The 20,048-nt window shown below is 38.5% G+C and overlaps 2 protein-coding genes across 11 annotated transcripts; one reads left to right on the top strand and one right to left on the bottom strand.

Annotated features, from left to right (window-relative positions):
• The first annotated feature begins 69 nt into the window (after positions 1 to 69).
• On the top strand, positions 70 to 11,474 carry zdhhc2 (zinc finger DHHC-type palmitoyltransferase 2). Of its 4 annotated transcripts, none has more exons than XM_042074229.1 (14): positions 70 to 351; positions 4,357 to 4,383; positions 4,901 to 4,995; positions 5,451 to 5,571; positions 5,917 to 5,986; positions 6,084 to 6,116; positions 6,392 to 6,512; positions 6,649 to 6,687; positions 7,071 to 7,203; positions 7,460 to 7,586; positions 8,365 to 8,460; positions 8,769 to 8,887; positions 9,869 to 9,940; positions 10,065 to 11,474. In XM_042074229.1, the coding sequence occupies exons 1-13, from the start codon at positions 225 to 227 to the stop codon at positions 9,907 to 9,909; spliced, it is 1,149 nt and encodes a 382-aa protein (XP_041930163.1). In that variant the 5' UTR covers positions 70 to 224; the 3' UTR covers positions 9,910 to 9,940; positions 10,065 to 11,474. The 4 variants fall into 4 exon arrangements, with proteins under 4 accessions (XP_041930163.1, XP_041930164.1, XP_041930165.1 ...); XM_042074230.1 differs by having other exon boundaries at positions 8,772 to 8,887; XM_042074231.1 differs by lacking the exon at positions 6,649 to 6,687.
• A 2,379-nt stretch (positions 11,475 to 13,853) lies between these two features.
• On the bottom strand, positions 13,854 to 19,971 carry cnot7 (CCR4-NOT transcription complex, subunit 7). 7 transcript variants are annotated; one of them, XM_042074237.1, is made up of 8 exons: positions 19,248 to 19,404; positions 18,683 to 18,766; positions 17,515 to 17,720; positions 17,229 to 17,422; positions 16,596 to 16,757; positions 16,139 to 16,283; positions 15,407 to 15,517; positions 13,854 to 15,166 (listed from the first exon to the last, which is right to left on the bottom strand). In XM_042074237.1, the coding sequence occupies exons 3-8, from the start codon at positions 17,629 to 17,631 to the stop codon at positions 15,035 to 15,037; spliced, it is 861 nt and encodes a 286-aa protein (XP_041930171.1). In that variant the 5' UTR covers positions 17,632 to 17,720; positions 18,683 to 18,766; positions 19,248 to 19,404; the 3' UTR covers positions 13,854 to 15,034. The 7 variants fall into 7 exon arrangements, with proteins under 7 accessions (XP_041930171.1, XP_041930172.1, XP_041930169.1 ...); XM_042074238.1 differs by lacking the exons at positions 18,683 to 18,766; positions 19,248 to 19,404 and adding an exon at positions 19,859 to 19,971; XM_042074235.1 differs by having other exon boundaries at positions 17,515 to 18,766.
• Positions 19,972 to 20,048: the final 77 nt, after the last annotated feature.

A 20,048-nucleotide genomic window follows, 5' to 3' on the forward strand; every position in this document is an offset into this window, starting at 1 on the left:
CATGTAGCACAGCATCCCAGGAACGTCATGGCAACTTGGTGAGAAGGGGCGGCGCTGTTATATTGCACCGCAAACGAGACTCGTCGACGCACCGCGGATCAGGCGACTAGACGAGTGGTAGGACTTGAACATGAACTAGCGTCAATTGCACGTTGTGCACCTCAACAAATAATGCAGTGACAGTAGGAATAACTAATATAGGCCAGAATTGGTCTTGGTAGAAGATGGCGCCGTCTGGCTCGCGCAGTATTAAACGGAGCTGTAAGAGAGTTTTACACTGGATCCCGGTTTTATTCATCTCCCTAATTGTGGCATGGTCTTACTACGCCTATGTTGTCCAGCTTTGTATTGGTAAGACTCTTTCTTCACTCAAAAGACTGTGACCTAGCTGTGTTTGCCAGTATTTCCGAAAGACTGTAAATATGAAATATGTGATGATTTGTAATACTAAAATGTAGCCTATCTGGCGTTAGCTGTAAAAATAAATCCGTTTCGTTCTGTTAGAATCACCCCGACTAAATTAATTTTCCAAATTAGTGGTCAGGAGTGGGTTAACATGAGCACATATGTCAACGCATGTGATGGCATCTGGAAAGCTCCAACAAAAAATGTTGAGTCACTTTCAGAGAGTTCTATTTGAGAGAAGTGAGTGAGCATAGCCAAAAATGTGATATTTTGAATAGGACATAAGCATGCAGGTTGTGTTATTGATTTGTACTCAAAAGTGTTCCTTTAAAATGTAAAATCTTATCTATTCATTTGATTGATGCGCTCCATCATCATGAGGTGTGTAAACTACATAGTATTCATGAAACATGCACTCCATTCCTCAATACATCAGTGTTCAAAGCATGCACTAGCCATTTGTGCACTGTCCAGATGAAAAATCACTTCCGGAATCAAGGCACAGCAGATTTATGTGGTGCTGTATCATCTGCCAGGATATAAATTAGTTAATAGTGAAGGACCTTACACAGCCACTAACATAATGCAACGGTGCTTAAATCACTCAGCCTCTATGTGAAGTACTCCATCTTCAGCCTGCAATACACTTTCTTCATCAATATACCATCTCAGCAGGTGGCATATGGGTCACTCATCTCGAGGCATCTGGGAGTCTGTCTCTGTGCCTGACAGTAACCATAACTTACGTTCAAAGGCAAATCTTATTGTCCTATGTCTCAGTAAGCTCAGCATGTCACCAACTAAGGCTCAGTCAGTTTAGAAGGCCGTTACTGTCAACAACAACATCTAGGGAGCCATTTACTGGAATTTGGTTGCTGGAGATCCCTGTGTAGCCTGTGTGAGCGCTGGTTTGGACAGCAGAGACCCACAGCACCAACTGCTGATGCTGCTGCTGAGCTCTAGCAGCGTTTCTGCTGAGCTGCAGTCAGACAGTCTCCACAGACAGCCCTTCCAGTTTGTCAGAGTGTGCACACACCAACTCGGAGCAGCTAGCCCCTAATCCCAGGGCAGGAAATGGTTTAAGGCTTCATGTTTGGCCCATTCATTATTGCAAGCTGTCAGCAAAATGTCAAGTAATTTGTGTGTGTGAGAGTGTGTAAGAGAGAGCATGATAAAGAGAAGGAGAGAGGAAAAAGAGGGAGGACCAGACCTGCTGAATTGTGTCCTCATCTCACAGTTTATTAGCAACATGTCATGTGCACAGAGAAATGAACTCAGGGAAATTGTTTTGGTAAGTAAATAGTCTAGAAAGCATTCCTATCTGATTCAGAGTGGCGAAGCTGTGGTGTGAAGACGTTAAAAGCTGACTATGTAAACTACCTCTTGCACAGTATGAATTAGATCAGAATGTGTACATGAATGCTAGATTGTTGTAGGTCAACTGAAAACAATGATTATCATAATTTGTTCACGTCTCAATTGATATTTCATTGTTGGCGATTTAGAGGCTTCAGCTGAATGGGACATTGTCATTATTAAAAAATGCAGTGGATTTTAGGCAGTGTGTACCCCATGGTACAAAAGGCTTACAAGTGTAATGTCAGCTGATCCCTCTGAAAGCTAATCTCATTGCCTTCCTGTCAAACGTAACCTCAAGCAATCTCTGCTTGACCCATTTCTTAATGGACAACCACTTAGTAGAGTTTTGAAATGCATGTTGTTCAGTACAGCAGCAATACTAGTTTTTGACAACCACATATTGTAGTGTAACACAGAGATTCACCACACTGGTAAAAAGATTGTATAAAGTCAAAGCTATTATGTTAGGTTGGCTGGAACCTGACCTCTATATGGTAAAGGTGAAACAGGTATCCATACCTACAGTATATACTGTATCAGTGAACTGAACAGGCATATATAGTTTTTGACAATATACAAGGAAAATATCAGGCTAAATTAAAAATATGACTAATAAATTGAAATTACTATCAAATAATAAAACATACTTTTAACTTTTATCTGGATATACTGTATTACATTGACTGGTATACTGTGCACTGTTGTAAACTGTAAAAGCCTTAATGATCAGTTTATAAATCTTTTATTCACAATGAATGAAACTAAGTGAGCCATCTGCAGTATGTGCTCATAGGTCAACGGCATTCATTCCTGTGTCCAGCCTGAGTGTTAATGGCTCTGTATCCCTTTGGCAATGAACATACTGACCACAATGCCTCACATCACTTCATCCCAGCATCTCAGACTGATTCTCTGTCCAGTGCTGTCTAAACGTAGAGAGCCATTGGGACACTAGTCAGCAGCCAATGTCCTTACTGAAGGACTGTGTGCATCAGCGGACCCAATCATCTCCTCTAAGGGCACGTCACGGTCTACTGGCTTGCGCTGAAAAAATGAGTATAAGCAGTTCCTATAGTAGTAGTCCACAGGATGCATTAGGCCTACTGGTCTACATGAATGCTGAATGTTAAATCACAGCTTGTTAACATGGGCCTTTTGACTTTGATTCAGTCCCTAAACTTTGGGTCTGTTTAAATTAACATTAAAAATCAACTGTATTGACAAAAACGAATCTCTCATGAACAATTGTTTCTTGGTGGTCTGTATGTCCAGTAATATGATTACAAATAACTACAAACTGTTGTTTAAAAGAGTTATCTGATACAAATTAAATGACCATGCATATGGCTCATTCTATAAAACAGGTGCAATTTCCAACATTTTCATCTAAGGTAAACTACTTTTTATCCACAGCATTAAAGACATGATCACTCTCCAAAAAATATATTTTTTCACATTGAAATATAATGGATTGAAATATAATAAATGTGACGGGGTGGTATGTGACGTGGTGGTACACTTGATGATAAAATGGCTGTAGTTATCCAATAATGGTCAAGTTGACTTAACATACATGCCTCCAATTAGAAATGGAGTTTGCTTAGCAATGAAGAACAGTTATTCCTATCTAATTTGCGTGACGGGTGGTTGGATTAAGCTTGACGGACCCACTCATAGTAATGAAAAAACAACAAATAAGCAATGTAAAAGAATGTCAAGAGAATGAAAATAATGTAATTTAATTTCAAGGAACAGTTACTTGAAATGAAATGACATTATTTTCATTCTCTTGACTTTCTTTTACATTGCTTATTTGTTGTTTTTTCAGTATTTACAGACAAAACAAGTTAATGTGACAGGGTGGTAAGTCAAACCAGGGGACGCAAAAAAATAATAACATATTTACCAAAAAACATGATTTTATTCTGAAGTATGTCTAATGTCATCTGGAAAATAACAACAGTTGATAAGAATATAACATTTACGTGGTGATATTTTAGATGTAAATGTCATGTCGGTCAACCTGGACACATGGAAATGGCCATGCACTTGTGAAAAATGGTTAAAAATAGTGTGATACTCTTTAAGAATAGTATTTTCTTGTACATCCTGTTAACAAGAACCCTTAAATTGTTAGAAACACTTAAATGTTGTGGATGCAAATGGAACCTGTTTCATAGAATGACCCATATGGGTTTTGATACATTGTCATGGCAACATCTTAATTGATATTGAGTAGTTATAAAAAGAAAGCTGCTCTAATACCTGCTCTGTTGTTATGCTTACAGGAGCTAGCAGTCTGTTTGGTACCACAAAGACAGATGGTCTGAGAAAAAAAATGCCTCTTCGACTCTCAGGGGATCCTTAATTAGCAACTAAAAGTTCTAAAATTGTCAGACTAATTCAGCAACTTCCAAAGAAACCAATGGCCATGACTTCCAATAGTTTGACATGTGCACTGCATGCTGATGGGGTACAGTTATGATAGCTGTTAGACAAAAGATGGATAGTAAATCTAAACATTACATGCGTTGTCTCTCTGTAATTGTGTCTTCTGATCTTTTGACCCCCCCCCCCCCCCTTTATTTCCAGCATCAATCGAAAATGTTGGTGAGAAAAGTAAGTGCATTTGTATTACATTTCGAGTTTCGAGCATGATGCCATACAAAGTTGGAACTTGAAGAACAAACAAGTTTGACTATTCTTGGATGAGTGCTTTAAGTCCTCCTATTTCAGCATCTGACAATAGTAGGGTTCTCATGTCAGCAAATGTGTCATACATATTTTTCACAGGGTAGTTCCACCTAGTCAACGATCTACCATATTAGATTGATTATGCAATTTTGGGATTTATTGCAGGGAAAACTCTTGGTTGTCTGTTGTTCTGCAACCAGGGAATCCCACTGATAAAGAAGATATTTTGCTTATGAAAGTTGCGCATTTGAATGCATTGATAGCTTTCAGAACGAACCTTGAAAGCAACATTGTCCACTGTTTTTTATGTACCGGTAACTGAAAATTAGTAATTGATAAGCTTTTGCACACTGAGATAAAAACAGATTGAGCTGAGTTCAGTGGTAGCAGCCCTGAGACATGTTTTATTCAGTGTCTCACTATTGCTATTCTCTCATTTCAGTTGTTTACCTCCTGGCATATCATTTCTTCTTCATCATGTTTGTGTGGGCATACTGGCAAACCATCTACACCAAGCCCATGCATCCTCTGAAAGAGGTGAGTTTGTGTCTGCTTACTCTGAACGAAGATTGGCATAATCAGGGGAGTTGTTAAACAGGACTCAGAAGTATATTCTTTAAGTGAAGAAAACGGTTTTCATTTCTCAAATGTATCAGCATTTTGCTTAGTCTATTCATAACCGTTAGTTATGAATAGACTCATTATATTACTTGGACTGGACATGAGTTATTTGTCATGAGTCTGTCCAAGGAGACTGTGGCTGATGTGGCTATGCAGCAGTTGTTCTTCCCCATAACATGTTACTGAGCCTCTCTTGAATATTGTTGCCTCTCTTGATATCATTTATTTGCCTGCCAGTTAGACGTCTACAGGCAGAAGCTCCACTTGAATTCCAATAATAAAACAGGAATAACCACTGCAAGGTCCTGATCATGCGATATAAATACACCAAGTATACAGTGCACCATGTCCATATGTATGTGTATCAACAGTTTCATCTGTCGTATTCTGACAAAGAGCTTCTGGAGAGAGTGGACCGAGGAGAGTCTCAACAAGAGATTTTGAGAAGGATTGTCAAGGATTTACCTGTCTACACGCGCACAATGTCAGGAGGTACAAATCATATCTGTAGACTCCAACATCAAGCAGTTTCCCAATATGCACACACCAGTGTTTGTAAACACCAGTCTCCTGTTGTGTTTGGGACCTTTGTTCTCACATCATGTCTTGCAGTCTTGGCCGGGTGTTTATTAGGAGCATGTGTATTAAAACACACCACTTCCTCTGAATTTGCTGACTCTGCCTTTTACATTTACACTCCCTTCTAATGTGTCCCTGCGGACTGCATGTTTAATGCTCATGTTTATTCTGTTTGCATTTCTACATCGTCACTTGTTGACCTATAAGATGAGGTAGGTTGGGTTGATTGATAACTGAACAAATCTGGCTTCTCTTCAGCTATTCGTTTTTGCGACCGCTGCATTTTGGTGAAGCCAGACCGATGTCACCACTGCTCAGTCTGTGATAAGTATGACCTTCCACATGCCTGATCTGAATTTAATTTGGCTGTATCGATTGTGTTGATTACTCTTCCCAATCACCCCATGCCTCTGTTGTTTCTGTAGGTGCATCTTGAAGATGGATCACCACTGCCCATGGTGAGCACTACTTCAGTGTGTAAACCATTACTGTTAATAGACTTCTTTTGTTGTTAAGACTGACCTGTTTGCATTGAGGTTATCATTAAAACACTAACACTACCCACCTTCTCTCACTGCAGTATTTTATGATAATTACTTTGTCCTAAGAGACACTAGCTTAAATTGAGACAATTAGATGCAGCTTCCATGAATCTTTGCCTACTGTTCCTGTGTGTTGTTACTTGCACTATGGATTCACACCCACTCATTTTTCTTTCTTTTCTAAAATCTAGGGTGAATAATTGTGTCGGCTTCTCCAACTACAAGTTTTTCATGCTGTTTCTGGCGTACTCTTTACTCTATTGCCTTTTCATCACTGCAACAGACCTACAGTACTTCATCAAATTCTGGATGGTATGTTTAGAATTGCTGGATGATGGTACTCTTGATATTGAGGAGGATTGTATGTGTGGTAGTTAGGTTACGTGTGTATCAATAAGATCATTCCCTTCTTTGTGCTTTCTGTTAACAATGGTGATTTATCTCACAGGCTGGTGGTAAAATACATGATCGGCTGAACGAATATTTGGTAGGGAGTAGTCAATATAATCTGCGCTTCTTATAGGCTGCAGTGTAGCATTACTGTAGTTTACAGTGCAGTAGATTTATCTTATCTTTTACTTTGGAACAGTGCATGAAGTCTGAAAATGAGGGGAATTTTAATCAAACATTTGGGAACCTAAACAGGAACTGACACTGACTCAGTTGTCACTCAGTGACTGAATGTCTTGATTAAAGCCCACCAATAGTTCAGGTCTTGTTTATGCCAGTATGCAGTTACTGTTATGCTATTATCTTTGTTAGTTGGTAATTGGCAAAAATATTCAAAAATGTTCATAAAGTTCAAATGTGCCTTCTGTCTTATTCAAATGTTTGATCGATTTTTCCATTTTTGTTTGTGACATTTCACAGAGTGGTTTGCCAGACACCCAAGCCAAGTTCCACATTATGTTCTTGTTCTTTGCTGCCTCTATGTTCTCTGTCAGTCTGGCAGCACTGTTTGCCTATCACTGCTGGCTGGTTTGCAAAAACAGGTCAACTCTTGGTGAGTCACACTGACCATCATTGTTTTATAGTTATCAATGTGTACATAACATATTTCTATACATAAAATAAAACAATCAATTAAGGACGGATACAATGGAAAAATGAAATATTATTCACTGATGGAATATCTTCATAAATGTTTTTTTTGCCATATTCCACATTATCCATTAAGTAGGGGTACATTATTGACATGATCATATAAATTGCGTAAGTAGTATAACAGTGTAAAGATAAAAAGTATCATTTGGTTTCAGAGGCTGTCCGAGCGCCTGCGTTCTGTCACGGACCTGACAAAAATGGCTTCAGTTTGGGCATCAGCAAGAACTTCCGCCAGGTCTTTGGTGATGAGAAGAAGTTTTGGCCAGTACCCGTATTTTCAAGGTAAGTGTAGAAAAGTTGTCTCTTACTACTTTTAACAGGTAAATGGATATCTCAGCCAAAATTGAATGAACCTACTCAAACTTATTGTTAAAGCCTAACAACTGCTGAATTGTTCTGGAAAGGAAAATGGCACCATTTATCACTTAATCAATATTAAAAGTATATAAATATGGTACGAGTGGCTTTCATTTTAAAGAATGTCATTTTTTTTGCTTTCATTAAAAAGTGGGAGATTGATGGTGTTATTAGGGGACCTCAGGACTATGGCTTTGTGAGAAATTGCACTTGCAACATTCACCTTAAAAAAACGCCTTGTGAATTACACAAAGTAGCTGTTGTGCCTTAAAATAATGGCTTCAAACTCTGTTCTGGTGCTGGTACATTATTCCAATTAAAACTTGTTATAACTGTTGCACAGCTTCAACACATAAAGAAGGAACCTGTTCATATCAGGAATATATGAATGCCAACACTTATTATGTCTGGATGTTTGGTTAAGTGTTAAATGATTGGAATATATGGTCCCTGTTTGGATGTTGCAGTAAGGTGTTGTTTGCTCTGTGAGTAGCCAGACAGTAACATCAATAATGTACATGACATGACATCCTCTCATGTTGCTTGACTGTGATGTTGGTGGCAGAGATCTATTGTGCTTTCTTTTAATGGTTATAATCACATGCAGTTTAGGAGATCTATTGTGCTTTCTTTTAATGGTTATAATCACATGCAGTTTAGGAGATCTATTGTGCTTTCTTTTAATGGTTATGATCACATGCAGTTTAGGAGATGGCTGCGCCTTCCCTACTTGTCTCGTAAACAACCAGGACCCTGAACAGCCTTCTACACCTCCTAGCCAAAGCCCTCCCAACAAAAGGTCTGTCAGCACTCAAAACTCCACACACAGCAATGGTCTCCCACTCTGTTTTTTTGGGGTAGTCACTATTTTCACATTATGTACATAATTTAGTACACATAATTCATCTTACAACATTGCTGCTAGATCTTAATGTACTAAGGAAACACATCTGTGATCAAAGAATGTTACCAGCTAATTCGAGCATAGTGCACAAATATGCTTAGTTATTAAAGTCCGTCTGGCTTGGTAGACAAGTGAAAGTGATCATCTAACTCCATCCTGTTAGTCCTGGTGAAACAGCACCTAATGTGTTCTACTGTCTTCAGCAGTGGTGGAGAGGCCCACCAGTTCCCTGCCAAGCCACTGAGAGAGTCTCAGAGTCGGCTGGTCCACAGTGGCGAGTCGTTTCGAGAGAGCGACGGACCTGAGGACCGAGAGCGGACTGGTGAGAGGACAGCAGCCGGATATCCACCCACTGGCCTTTATGGAGCCTGTCGGACATAGAGCTTAGCTTACTGAATGCTGATGTAGGTCATTCAGAGGGCTCTGGGCTAAAACAAATGATATCACAAACTCTTAGTTGTTCTCTGTACTCACATGATTGGATCCAAGAGCAGCCTTCGTAGAACAGAATCATCAGAACAGTCACATGCAGTCATAGCCAGTTCTATTTCTAGCCGTTCTTATTGCCCTGATAAATAGACACCATGTACAAGTTGTTGTCTTGCAGTAGCCGTCCAGCATGATTATGTACAACCACCATACAGTGCATGTATTGGCATACTTTTGATTAGGGATCTTTGAGAGTTAAATTAACTTCTTTCTTGATTTAACACCACCAGTGATGACACATTTTGCTGTATTACTAGATATATAGTTTGTGTAAATAACAGTGTATTTTTGGTTAGATAAAAAAAAGCATCCACATAGGGAGGGAAAGTAATGTCATCGCCCCCTGCTGGTTGCATTCCTAGAGCATAGCGGAGTTGATGGGATTCTACATAGCTCATTTTTTTTGGGGCCACCACTATTGGTTCTAGTGGTCGTACTTTATTTTTAGGACCAGTATGAATTGTTTTGAGTTTTTTTGTAACATGGTGATAATGAACGACAGTTGCATGTGACGTCACCAGTTTGGCCGCTTCACGTGACTATTAGGTGTAGTCCGTTCATGAAACGAAAGGAGCAATTTCGTTTTTTTAAAAGAAGGCAAAATAGGGTCTGATTTGGCTTCATAATGTTTTTTTGAAAACTAAGTCTATGGTACTTAACATTGGAGCTGCTCTTTGATAGGAATGAAACCACTGGTTTTTACTTTCCCCTCCCTATTCCAAGGCCACTTGTTGATTCATGCTAAGCATACTATACTAGAGCTTTATAGCACTAATCCTTAACTGTTTAAGTCTCCTCCTTTCCCATTCCTTAGGTACACCAAATCCAGCTATGACACTAGAAAATGAAGTGTAAATGGAAAATGTGTGGATTTTCCTTGTGAAAGGTTTGTGAAATGTGCATATACTTACACACTTAAAAAAAACTCAAAAGTAAATTCTGTGCTAATGTGTTGAACTAATCGATAAACTGAATATTCATGAGCAGGTTTTTGTTCTTTCTCTCTACAGACGAGGTCCCAGTAAGTGGACAGAACACAAGGTCCTACAACACGAGTGCCTACCTGATGTGTTGTTGGGACAATGGTACTGTACTGTAACCCATGCGCTTTGAACAAGTTACTCCAGTACAATGCACCCCACCAAGGGCTGTTTTGGTCACCAGAGCTTACGGACCACCATGCTTCTGGCTCGATCAATATTGTGTCCTTATATAAATCTGAAAACCAGTTGTTTTCTGTCAGACAGTGCAGTAACACAAGTGTTCTGAATGCCTAGGACAGAGATATGTTAATGCATGTAGTTTTTAAGTCTGCTGAATGTTCAAGTACAAACTCTCAAAAGGGCCGGAAAGTTGGTTTGTGAATGGAAAATGAATTGCCTAAAGATGGAGTGCTTGGTGACCTTGTTCAGTTCTTTGAACCAGGATTGGTCATGTGGTTCAGCTAATGCAAAAAAAAAAAAAAAAACACCAGTTGCGATTACAAAAGCACAGTAGACCATTGGATTTGTTGTAATGGTCATGCCCTGCATATAATTCAAATGACTTCCTAGAGGTCCTAAGGCTGTCACTGTTCTCTTTAGCACCTCCTAGCTGTCATTACGGTGCATGTCAATTTACTAGGGAGGTATCAGAGGGGACAGACCAGTGCTCTTGACTTTTACATCCTTACAATGGGTAGGAAGGACAGGTTAAGACCATTTTGAATGTCTTACAAGATATTTATAAACTTGTGACTTTATGTACTGGCTGGAATGGAATTTTTTTTTAACAGTGACAAGTGTGAACATGTTTATTTATTAATAAGGAAGAACAGGGTTGACATTGGTTATTGGAAAATTCCCCCCACATTTTCAATCTCTTAGTGATGTTTTACTCTCCGAAAATATGCATGAAAAGTATTTTGAAGCAAATCCGAATATTCCTAGGAGCTTAATTATTCCAGATTTAACATAACAAAATTGGACAGTGGTTACCAATAGAACAACATACACCAAACACTTTGTGGCTTAATGGCGCAAAAAGGGGAAGCCTACATTGGTTTGCTAACTGTCATGCAATACCAAAAACAGATATACCTGGCTATATAACCCTGTGAAACAATTTAAGGCTGTTAGTATATTCATAACCATTCCACAAAGGCATCTGAAATGAAGCTTTCAGAGCTCCTTAGGATCAAATTATCTGTGTTCAATTAATGTAATTAGTAACCAGGTTCCTCCACTGCAACTCCAGCATAAGTTGGCATATCACTAAATTTAATAAGAAGTTGGTGCCATAGGCCTACCTTATGAAGCATAAGAGTATGTATCTGACACTTGTTTTGTACATTTCAGTATTTTTGTAATCAGGATGTTTACTCTGCCATGTCTGGTTAAATATAACATGCTTGATAAATAAAACAATTGAATACATGTGAATGCTTGATTCACCTGCTACAATCCCCTATCATTTTAACCCTGCTTTAAGGAATACAAATACTGTTTGAAATGTTTGAAAACTCTACTGATTCTAAGTCAATGTAGTTTTGGGCCAAATGTATGGATTGTTTTCATAAATGTGCATTGTATGGTATTTGTTTGAACAATGTGCTTTGGTTACTATGAAAGGTCAAGCTTTGTTTCTGTATATGTAAGAAATACATTGTATCAGTTACAGATGTATTGCTTAGAAATTCTTTTTTAATATGCTAATAGTGAATTATTTGGGTAACTTGCACTGAATATCTTAATCTTGAATAGACAAAAACCTTTGCATATATGATCAAGTAAACATCTGAAGTTTTGATTAAGGGCTGGACTCTCGTTTGGTTGAGTGAATATGACCCCAAGGGTAACTAGATTTGAACACTAAAGATTATTATATTATAAGACACTGCTGCTGTCTTCAATGATGCCTTTGGTGACCCAACACCACTATGACTGGGTGATTTAAAATATATATATATATATATATATATATATATATATATATATATATATATTAACATCATAATATTGGCTTTATACCACTTAGTTTACCAAAATGTATCTGCGCTACATACAAATGTCATTTATTTTTATTCTGTTCACATTGGCGAAATTTACTACCTCACAGTAATGTATAGCTACAATAATTTCGGCTATCAAAGTTAATCCCAAACAGGTTTTTTGGTAGCAGGGTTGGTAATACTGTGCAGTGGAGTCCCTTTTTATGAGGATCTCCTCATTCTTATTTTCTTCTTTGAGAAAAAAAACGTAGCTATTGCTATTAACAGCCCCCTCAGTAAAAAAAAACCCACTTCTTTCTAAACCACATCTATACAGTACCAGTTTCATTAATGCCTAATGTGTATGTAAACAAAGCATTTGTCAGCAGCATAGTGGTTTCTGCAGAGATTTTGAGAAATTCCTGTCATCTGTGTATCCTTAAACTATAGTAGTATTCTCATCATGAGGCTAAATGTTATTTGTTATCCTGAAGATATTATATATGATCAATTCCACTTTTTAAATTTGGTGACCATGTTTACGAAGCTATTTGGAAAACAACTGTAAAAAAATGACATGTTCGCATGTTCAAATGATGTCTCTATGACACAACATCTTGGAATATCTGATATAATATGTGATTTACTACTGTTATACAATATAATGTGCTAAAACTCTACCCTTATGCAAATTTGATGTGATCATGATCAAAGACATAATATCTATTAATGCTGCTCTAGATCATCAAATATAGTCGTAGTTAGCACTTTTTGCTCTTTAATAGTCGATTCACATAATGCTTATTACTATTGCAAGAGCTGCCTTTTGTTTGCATTGTTCACAACATTGCTTACTAATGAATGAATTTTCAAATATTATATATGGTATTACCCTTTCTATATTTTCTTTAGTTTTCAAAATGTATAATATTGCAACTTAATTATTTCTGTCAACTATTTTTATTGTGAAAATTGCTGCCAATAATATGTCTTTTAAATGTCTGTCTCTGCTACTTATGTTCTTTATGAAACGCGTTGTCCTTTATGCATAAAAGGTGCTACACAAATAAAGTGGTGTCCTATTGATGTCAGAATGTCTTTTCAAATGTATTCCACTCCACACAATGTGATAACAAACAATGTTTTCTAGCCTTTTCTTGTATTTCTATAAAACAAATGTCTACAAATACACATACAAAGTTTACATGCTCAGTTAATGTGTTAGAAAAAGAAACAAAGCTTTTATTTACAAAAGCTCTAAAAACTCACCCTTTATGTTGCATATCCTCGTTAAGATGAATCCTTTTAGACATAAATGAAGTCACCAAACTATCAGTAGCCTCACCTCAAACATTAAAAAAAAATGTGTGGAATCATCCATGGCTCTGCTTCTTGATATACGTGTCATCCACTGAGACTAGAAACAGGGTTGCAGGAAACTAAAATAATAGATATCGCTATTAACTATCATCACATTATGATTTTTCTAGCAAGATCCCAACTGCAACAATACACATGCAAGCCGATCTTCCAAGTCACATCAGAAAAAAACGTCCCAAAAAAGGTCAGGCTTTCAGGCTTGCGAGTTTCTGTACACCCTACTTCAAATCCATGGATGTTTACACTGATGCAGGAGGCATTCCAATCAATCAAAGAAACTGACCCACCGCCTCTGCTGTTCATGAACAAAAATACATCAAATTCAGATCATCCCTCACAGGAAGATAAAAGCTGTTAAGTGCTGAGGTCGCTGTTATCTGCCACACCTGGCAGCCAACAAATGATAAAGAGGCTGAGCCCATGCACAACTGAACACAAGTCACTCATGCCGTTAGAGAAACGTGGGCTACTGTTCAACACAGCATTTATTTCAACACCTGCAGCTCGTGCAGCAGTGCTACGGTAGGCAACACAGAGTTTTAAATAACAAACAAAAAAACGAGTCAGAGAAAGAAGAAAAAAAACACTTTGCGCAGAGTTCAACAATCCGCAATGCAAGTAAAAAGGATTCCACTGATATTAGGTTGGCGGGATAAGATTACTTCTATGCATTATTTCTTCGATGAATAAAAGGCTTTGAGCTCTTCTTCTTACTAAAACACTACAAAAACCTTACATCAACTTTTCCTTAACATAAAAATGGACTATAGCTGTGAAAAAAATATCTTTTTTTTGTTTGTTTTTACTAATGGCAGTTAGGAATCACATCCCATACTGTAAAACTGGTGCACACCCCATAGTAAACAGTAAAATCAGTGCCCCACCAGCCTGTCATTGTCTCCTTTTCTGTATGAATGGAAGATCCGTCCATAAAATAGTCTATCAAATAAGAGAGCATGGACATAATCCTATCATCAGGGAAGAGCACAACAACATAAAGTAGTGTTATTCAGCTATCAAATGATTGACACAAATAATAAAATGTAATAAATTAAAATCTAAAGAAGGAAACAATGTAGCTGATATTAAGGCTGAGATCTGTTGGGGGAGAACATGAACTAGAACACTATGTACCCTAGTCACTCCTTTGCTCTTCAACGAATAGACTGAAACAAATGGTAAGAAAGAGAAGGCAACCAAGGGAAATCGTTCCTTGTAGCTTTTCATACAAGTCTGACGATAGCTTTAAAGTGCAAAATATTTACTTTTAAGAAAAATGTAACTAACAAAAGTATAAACTGGTGCTTATATGGTGCTCTGCATGTGAAGTTCAAATAAACCCATAAGCAATTTCAAGGAGCTTTCACAGAAAATAACATGAAATGCTTGATCATGGTGTTCCAGACAGTGTTTGCAGTGGGGTGGAGCAGGCACCGACTTTTCCTTGTCAATTCGTTTGTTGACCAACCTTGTAAATACAAGGTTCCGGGAAAAAAGCGTTGCCGACTAAACCATACAATGCCTTCATCGGTGGAGATATTTCACGCTACCGTGGAGATATTTCACGAGGATCGGACAAGATGGAGGTGAGGTCCTGGGAAGAAGAGGTGGAGGTCCAAGGGGACAAGGAGGTCATGACTGCTGCTTATTGGCCTCCTCCTCATAGGCATTACCTGTGCCATTCTGGACATAGGAAGAGCCTGATCCAAGCCCATACAGGTGACCACAGTACTTGCCGTCATCTATATGGTCCTCAAAAAACATCTGCGACATAAGAGAACGTGTACAATGGGTACAGCGGTCGTCATATGGAATCCACGAAATGCTAGTCAAGAAACCAGAAAGAGCTGGTTGAGATGTATACAAATGGGTGTAATTAAAACATCTACTGTATACACACTCTACACAACCTCAGTGTTTGCTTTTAGATATGAATACAATGCTACTCATAATTCCTAGTAAGAGTTGTTGTTGTCAGCTTTGGAGTCCATTGACAGCACATACCTCTCTCATTTTGAAGAAAGCCATTCCGGTCAGAAGTGAATCAGATCCCGCCTGATGCTGGGGTCCAATTCTCTCCAGCTCTAGCTGCTCCGCCACCTCCTGAAGGCCTCCCTGTCAATCATATTTACAGCTGTCAATCAAGCTCATAATGGTGCAGTATCAAAAACTATTAATGCTGTCAAAGAAACGCTGTTAAAACAGTAGCTTCCACACACATATTTTCAGACATTACAGAAAGGTATGTTGATAATGGTATTGATCGATTTGTCACATTTAAAGTAAATAAAAATAGTTCAGGGTTCCCACTCTAAATCAAATGTAAAATTCCATGACTTTTCCCTGACAAAAAACCTGAATTTCCATGACTTACTATATAATGAATGGTACAATATACCGACCAATGATTTCAGAGCAGCCACGTAGTGTTCAAGAATCTTTTACTTTTTTAGAGCGGGAGATGAATAAATGGGCATTGAATAAACAAAGTTGGCCTACTCAAGCAAACAGTAAAGCTAATAACCAGGTATACACCAATTTTGCGTGGAAATATATTTGTATCAATGTCTTTTGGCAAGTAAGTTTTAAACTGCTGCAACAAAATGCCCTGATATTCCATGACTTTGCACCAAAAATTATAAAATTCCCTGACTTTCCATGTCTGGAATAGACTTTCCAAAATTCCATGATATTCCAGAAATTCCATGACCCGAGAGAACCCTGATAGTTTCATACCTTAAGATTTTTGCAGCTTTTCATGAGGTATTTTACATCATAGATGCTAGGGAAGAACAGACGAAGGATCTCAAAGAAGTCAGCCTCTTCTTCTGGCAGGTTGGAGTTGGACAAGATTTTGATTAGGTAACCAAAGTCATAACCACTGCAAAACACACAAGGGCAAAATAAAAACTTGACCTTACATAAAAGCAAATTCACGTTTAAAAAAAAAGTTAAAAAAATGTTTTAAGTGTATAGTTTTGTTCTAAAAATAAACACAAAATAGACTGACACAGCATTCCTAAACAGAACAAATAATATATTTGTAAAAAGGCATGGAGTCAGAGAATAACTAGATTATGTTAAGAGCATAATTAAGATGGCAAAGTTTGTGAAATACTGAATTTTGGTGAAATGTTTGCTACTTCCTTGTAGGAACTGGGTCTATTTTGAGTGTTGGTGGAAGTTGGCTGACCTGTGGAATGACAGCCACTTCACGCCCTCACAGAGCACCACGCCAGATGTCATGAGCAGCTCTGCAAAGTACAGGGTCTCAATGCCCTCCTCCTCGTGCTTCTTAAACTGGATACCAGATGTAGTCAAAAGTTCTATGGAGTCCTGTGCATACATATCTTCTCTGCAATGACAAAAGCACAGTAGACGACTGAGCATTACAATGCAAGTTCAAACCAAGCTCTGAGTTGGACTACACCCACCGACATCATGAAAACTGCCAAAAGGTGGGCATGGGATCAGTGGTGATGGGGTTACTCCATCTGAATCACATTGCAGTCATATTTAAAAACATAAATAAATAAAAGTATTCTACCTCTTTGACCACCACTTTCAATGACACAACACATTTCTCAATAATCAGTGATACTGACCTTAAATGCATATGATAATTGGCTACACGATAATTGGCACAAGATAATTGACTACAAACATCAAATTCCAGGGCTCTACTGCTAAATAGACATAAAATGTCTTTCAGATTGAAGCCATTAGTAGGTAGAGGGAAAGTATGTATATTTGCTATTTATAGCTAAGCTAAGTGCTAAGTGGAGACCTTGACTTTTAGAGTGTCATATGAGAACATGGAACTTACGTGAGGTTGAACTTAAAGTTGAATTGCCATGTTGATGTTCCAGGAGGATATTCACCCTGCTCATTCATGAAGGTCAAACCCAACTGGATTATCTTAAGCAAGTCAACATTACAACGCAGGAGCTGATATTGGTAGTCTGCATTGCTCCGGAATTCTCCGATGGGCCTGGCGACAACTCCAGGGAATTCTGTATCCTTCAGAAACACAAAGAAAAACAAATGTTAGTCTCAGTTTGACCCACCTACACACAGCTGTGAAAAAGGTGAAAGGGATTCCATCAACAAACCATAGCAACATAGTTGTATTTACGGATGACCTGCCGGATCCTCTTCAGTTCCTCATCCAGGTTGTAAGCCCAAACCTCGCATATTCTTTGGCTATGATCCACAGTAGCTGCAGGCATAGTGCAACTTAGATGCCAAGCATCAGAAGCAGAGCGCAAATCTTTGACGAAACCTTCATGGGACTGGTACCCTGATCCTCCCTAATATGCTGAAAAGGGACGGACGAACCATGTCAACACAAGAGCATCAAAAGTGATTCCAGAGAGAGCATCTTAAGTGATCAAGAGATGACAACAGAACAGCATTTGGAGATGACTCATCTACCTGCAGGATAATAATAATTATGTAATAAAGGTTTGTGCAAGCAAGTCCCCCACCTACATTTTCAAGTAACCTGACAAGCACATGCGCAACCCAAACATTGCTGTTTTTCTTTGATGGTCTAAACTCTTCACACTGCATGGGGTTGCTTAGGAATGTATTTAATGCACAAACACAATTGTGTAAAGAAATTCTCCTATGGTTTCATCCACATAGTGCAATATGCATGCACACAAGTCCACATATGGCCCCATCAGGCTGACTCCTGACATAGCATGGCAAGATGACTCAATTCACCACCACACCTACTTAACGGTTTGTGTATTGATGGTACAATGGTTCTTGACTCACATTGTTCTCTCAAACTCAAAATGACAAAGGATCATCTTTGGAACACTACCCCAAGGCAATTCAATAACGCATGTCAAGAAACCACAACATGGATACACATCTGTGCAGATCCAGTTTGAAGAAACAGAGAGCAGTTTTGCTGGTGTGGTTAGGCCTACTGGTCTACACTCAGCAAATCTGATTCTGATCTGAAATTTTATTCTAGGACATAATCTCTGACAAGTATAGCCTTGTCAAACAACGTGTGTGCAACACAGCAGACGCAAATACCCCTGTCAAAGCTTATTTCGTAACAGCTTAGGTCAGGATGGTCTGTAGACTCAAGAAGAAGGGTTAAAACACATAATTTCCTGCCCAATAGTGCTGTTCTATTAAACATCGCCAAGCAAATGGAGATCATACCAACCCAGCCAATGCTGTTGCTTTTGTCACCAAGGCAGTGCATCAAAATCAAATGTCTTAACCAGAGAGGAGTGAAAACAATTATTGTAGACTTACTTGAGATGCTTTGACGTAGGCTTTGCGCTATAGAAAGATGAGGACCTCAACAAACCCTAGCTGCCACCAGACGTTAGGTATTGTCTCCAGAAAAAAAAGTAATTTCAGCGTCACGTCACTGCTTGACTTGCTAGACCGTAACACATGCTAACAACGTGAAACAACCACAGTGGCATATCTCGTTGTTTATTGTTTGGACGGAGAGACACTTTTTGGTAACCAGAAATGGAAAAAGTGTTTTGTCCTAGGACAGGCTTCATTCGAAACAACTACCGTTGGTCTAGCTAGCCAGGTTAACGCGTAAAGTTAACGCAGACGTCGGTTAGGCATCGGTCATATCTGTTGAGGTCAGTGGTTGTTTGTAGATAATGTCAGTTTGTAAAAATACAGGCCATGCACTGCTGTAACTTGGTCTTTTGCCTATTACTGATCCAGCAAGAATGCAAACTTTATTTGAGAAAATTACTTGCTGGTAAGGGCTAAGTAGCTAATTAGCTAGCTAGCCAGCCATGAATTCGTCCTGTCCTGAGGCGAATTTTATTCTGGCCAGCCGGGCAGAACTTACCTTTTCTCAAACAAGGTAGTGCACGTTACACCTAAACTAACTTTGCAATAAACGAATATTCTTAACGTTATGTTTAATCATAGGAATCGTCTTCTGGAATAACTCATAGGAATAACTACAGAGACGCCACCTCTGACTTACTGCGCAAGTCCATGACGTCATCATATGAATAACCTTTGAACCACATCTACATAGAGTGTGCCAGTGACTTCCGTTTTACTTCCGCTACAAGGGACCTATCTTTCAAAAAAATATGAACGGGAGTTAATGGAGAGATAACAATTATTTTTTGGTCCAGTTTGAATTGTGTCACGAATTTCACATATGATGTGTGTGAATTTAAAAGATAATTTTTCACGTCAAGAAAGTACTGTTGTTCGATAGACTTCAAAAGTTATGTTGGTTTTGTGCGAATCCGCTCAGTGGACTACATCTCTCGACTCGAACGATGTACGTCACCAACGTAATTAACGATAAGATTAGCTGTTATGCTCATAGACTGTATATATATATATACAGTCTATGGTTATGCTAGTTAACGGTTGCATCTTGCTGCCTGCTATGTCACTTAACAGTATCTAATGTACAGTCTATGGACGAATACAACTTACCTGATGTGTTTAATCCTCTGACTCATGGTATTTTCATCAAGGCAAGAAAAGCCCAAATAAGACCTGTTGCTGGTATGCTACAATCTAGTGTGGCTGTGAATGAGCTAACGTCACTAGCGCGACTGATGGGTTTGTAGAAGCTAGTTATAGTCGTTGGAATTACGATCTTTCACAATGTTGTAATTCAATA

Source organism: Alosa sapidissima, chromosome 20 (genome assembly GCF_018492685.1).
Source record: "Alosa sapidissima isolate fAloSap1 chromosome 20, fAloSap1.pri, whole genome shotgun sequence".
Lineage (NCBI taxonomy): Eukaryota > Metazoa > Chordata > Actinopteri > Clupeiformes > Clupeidae > Alosa > Alosa sapidissima.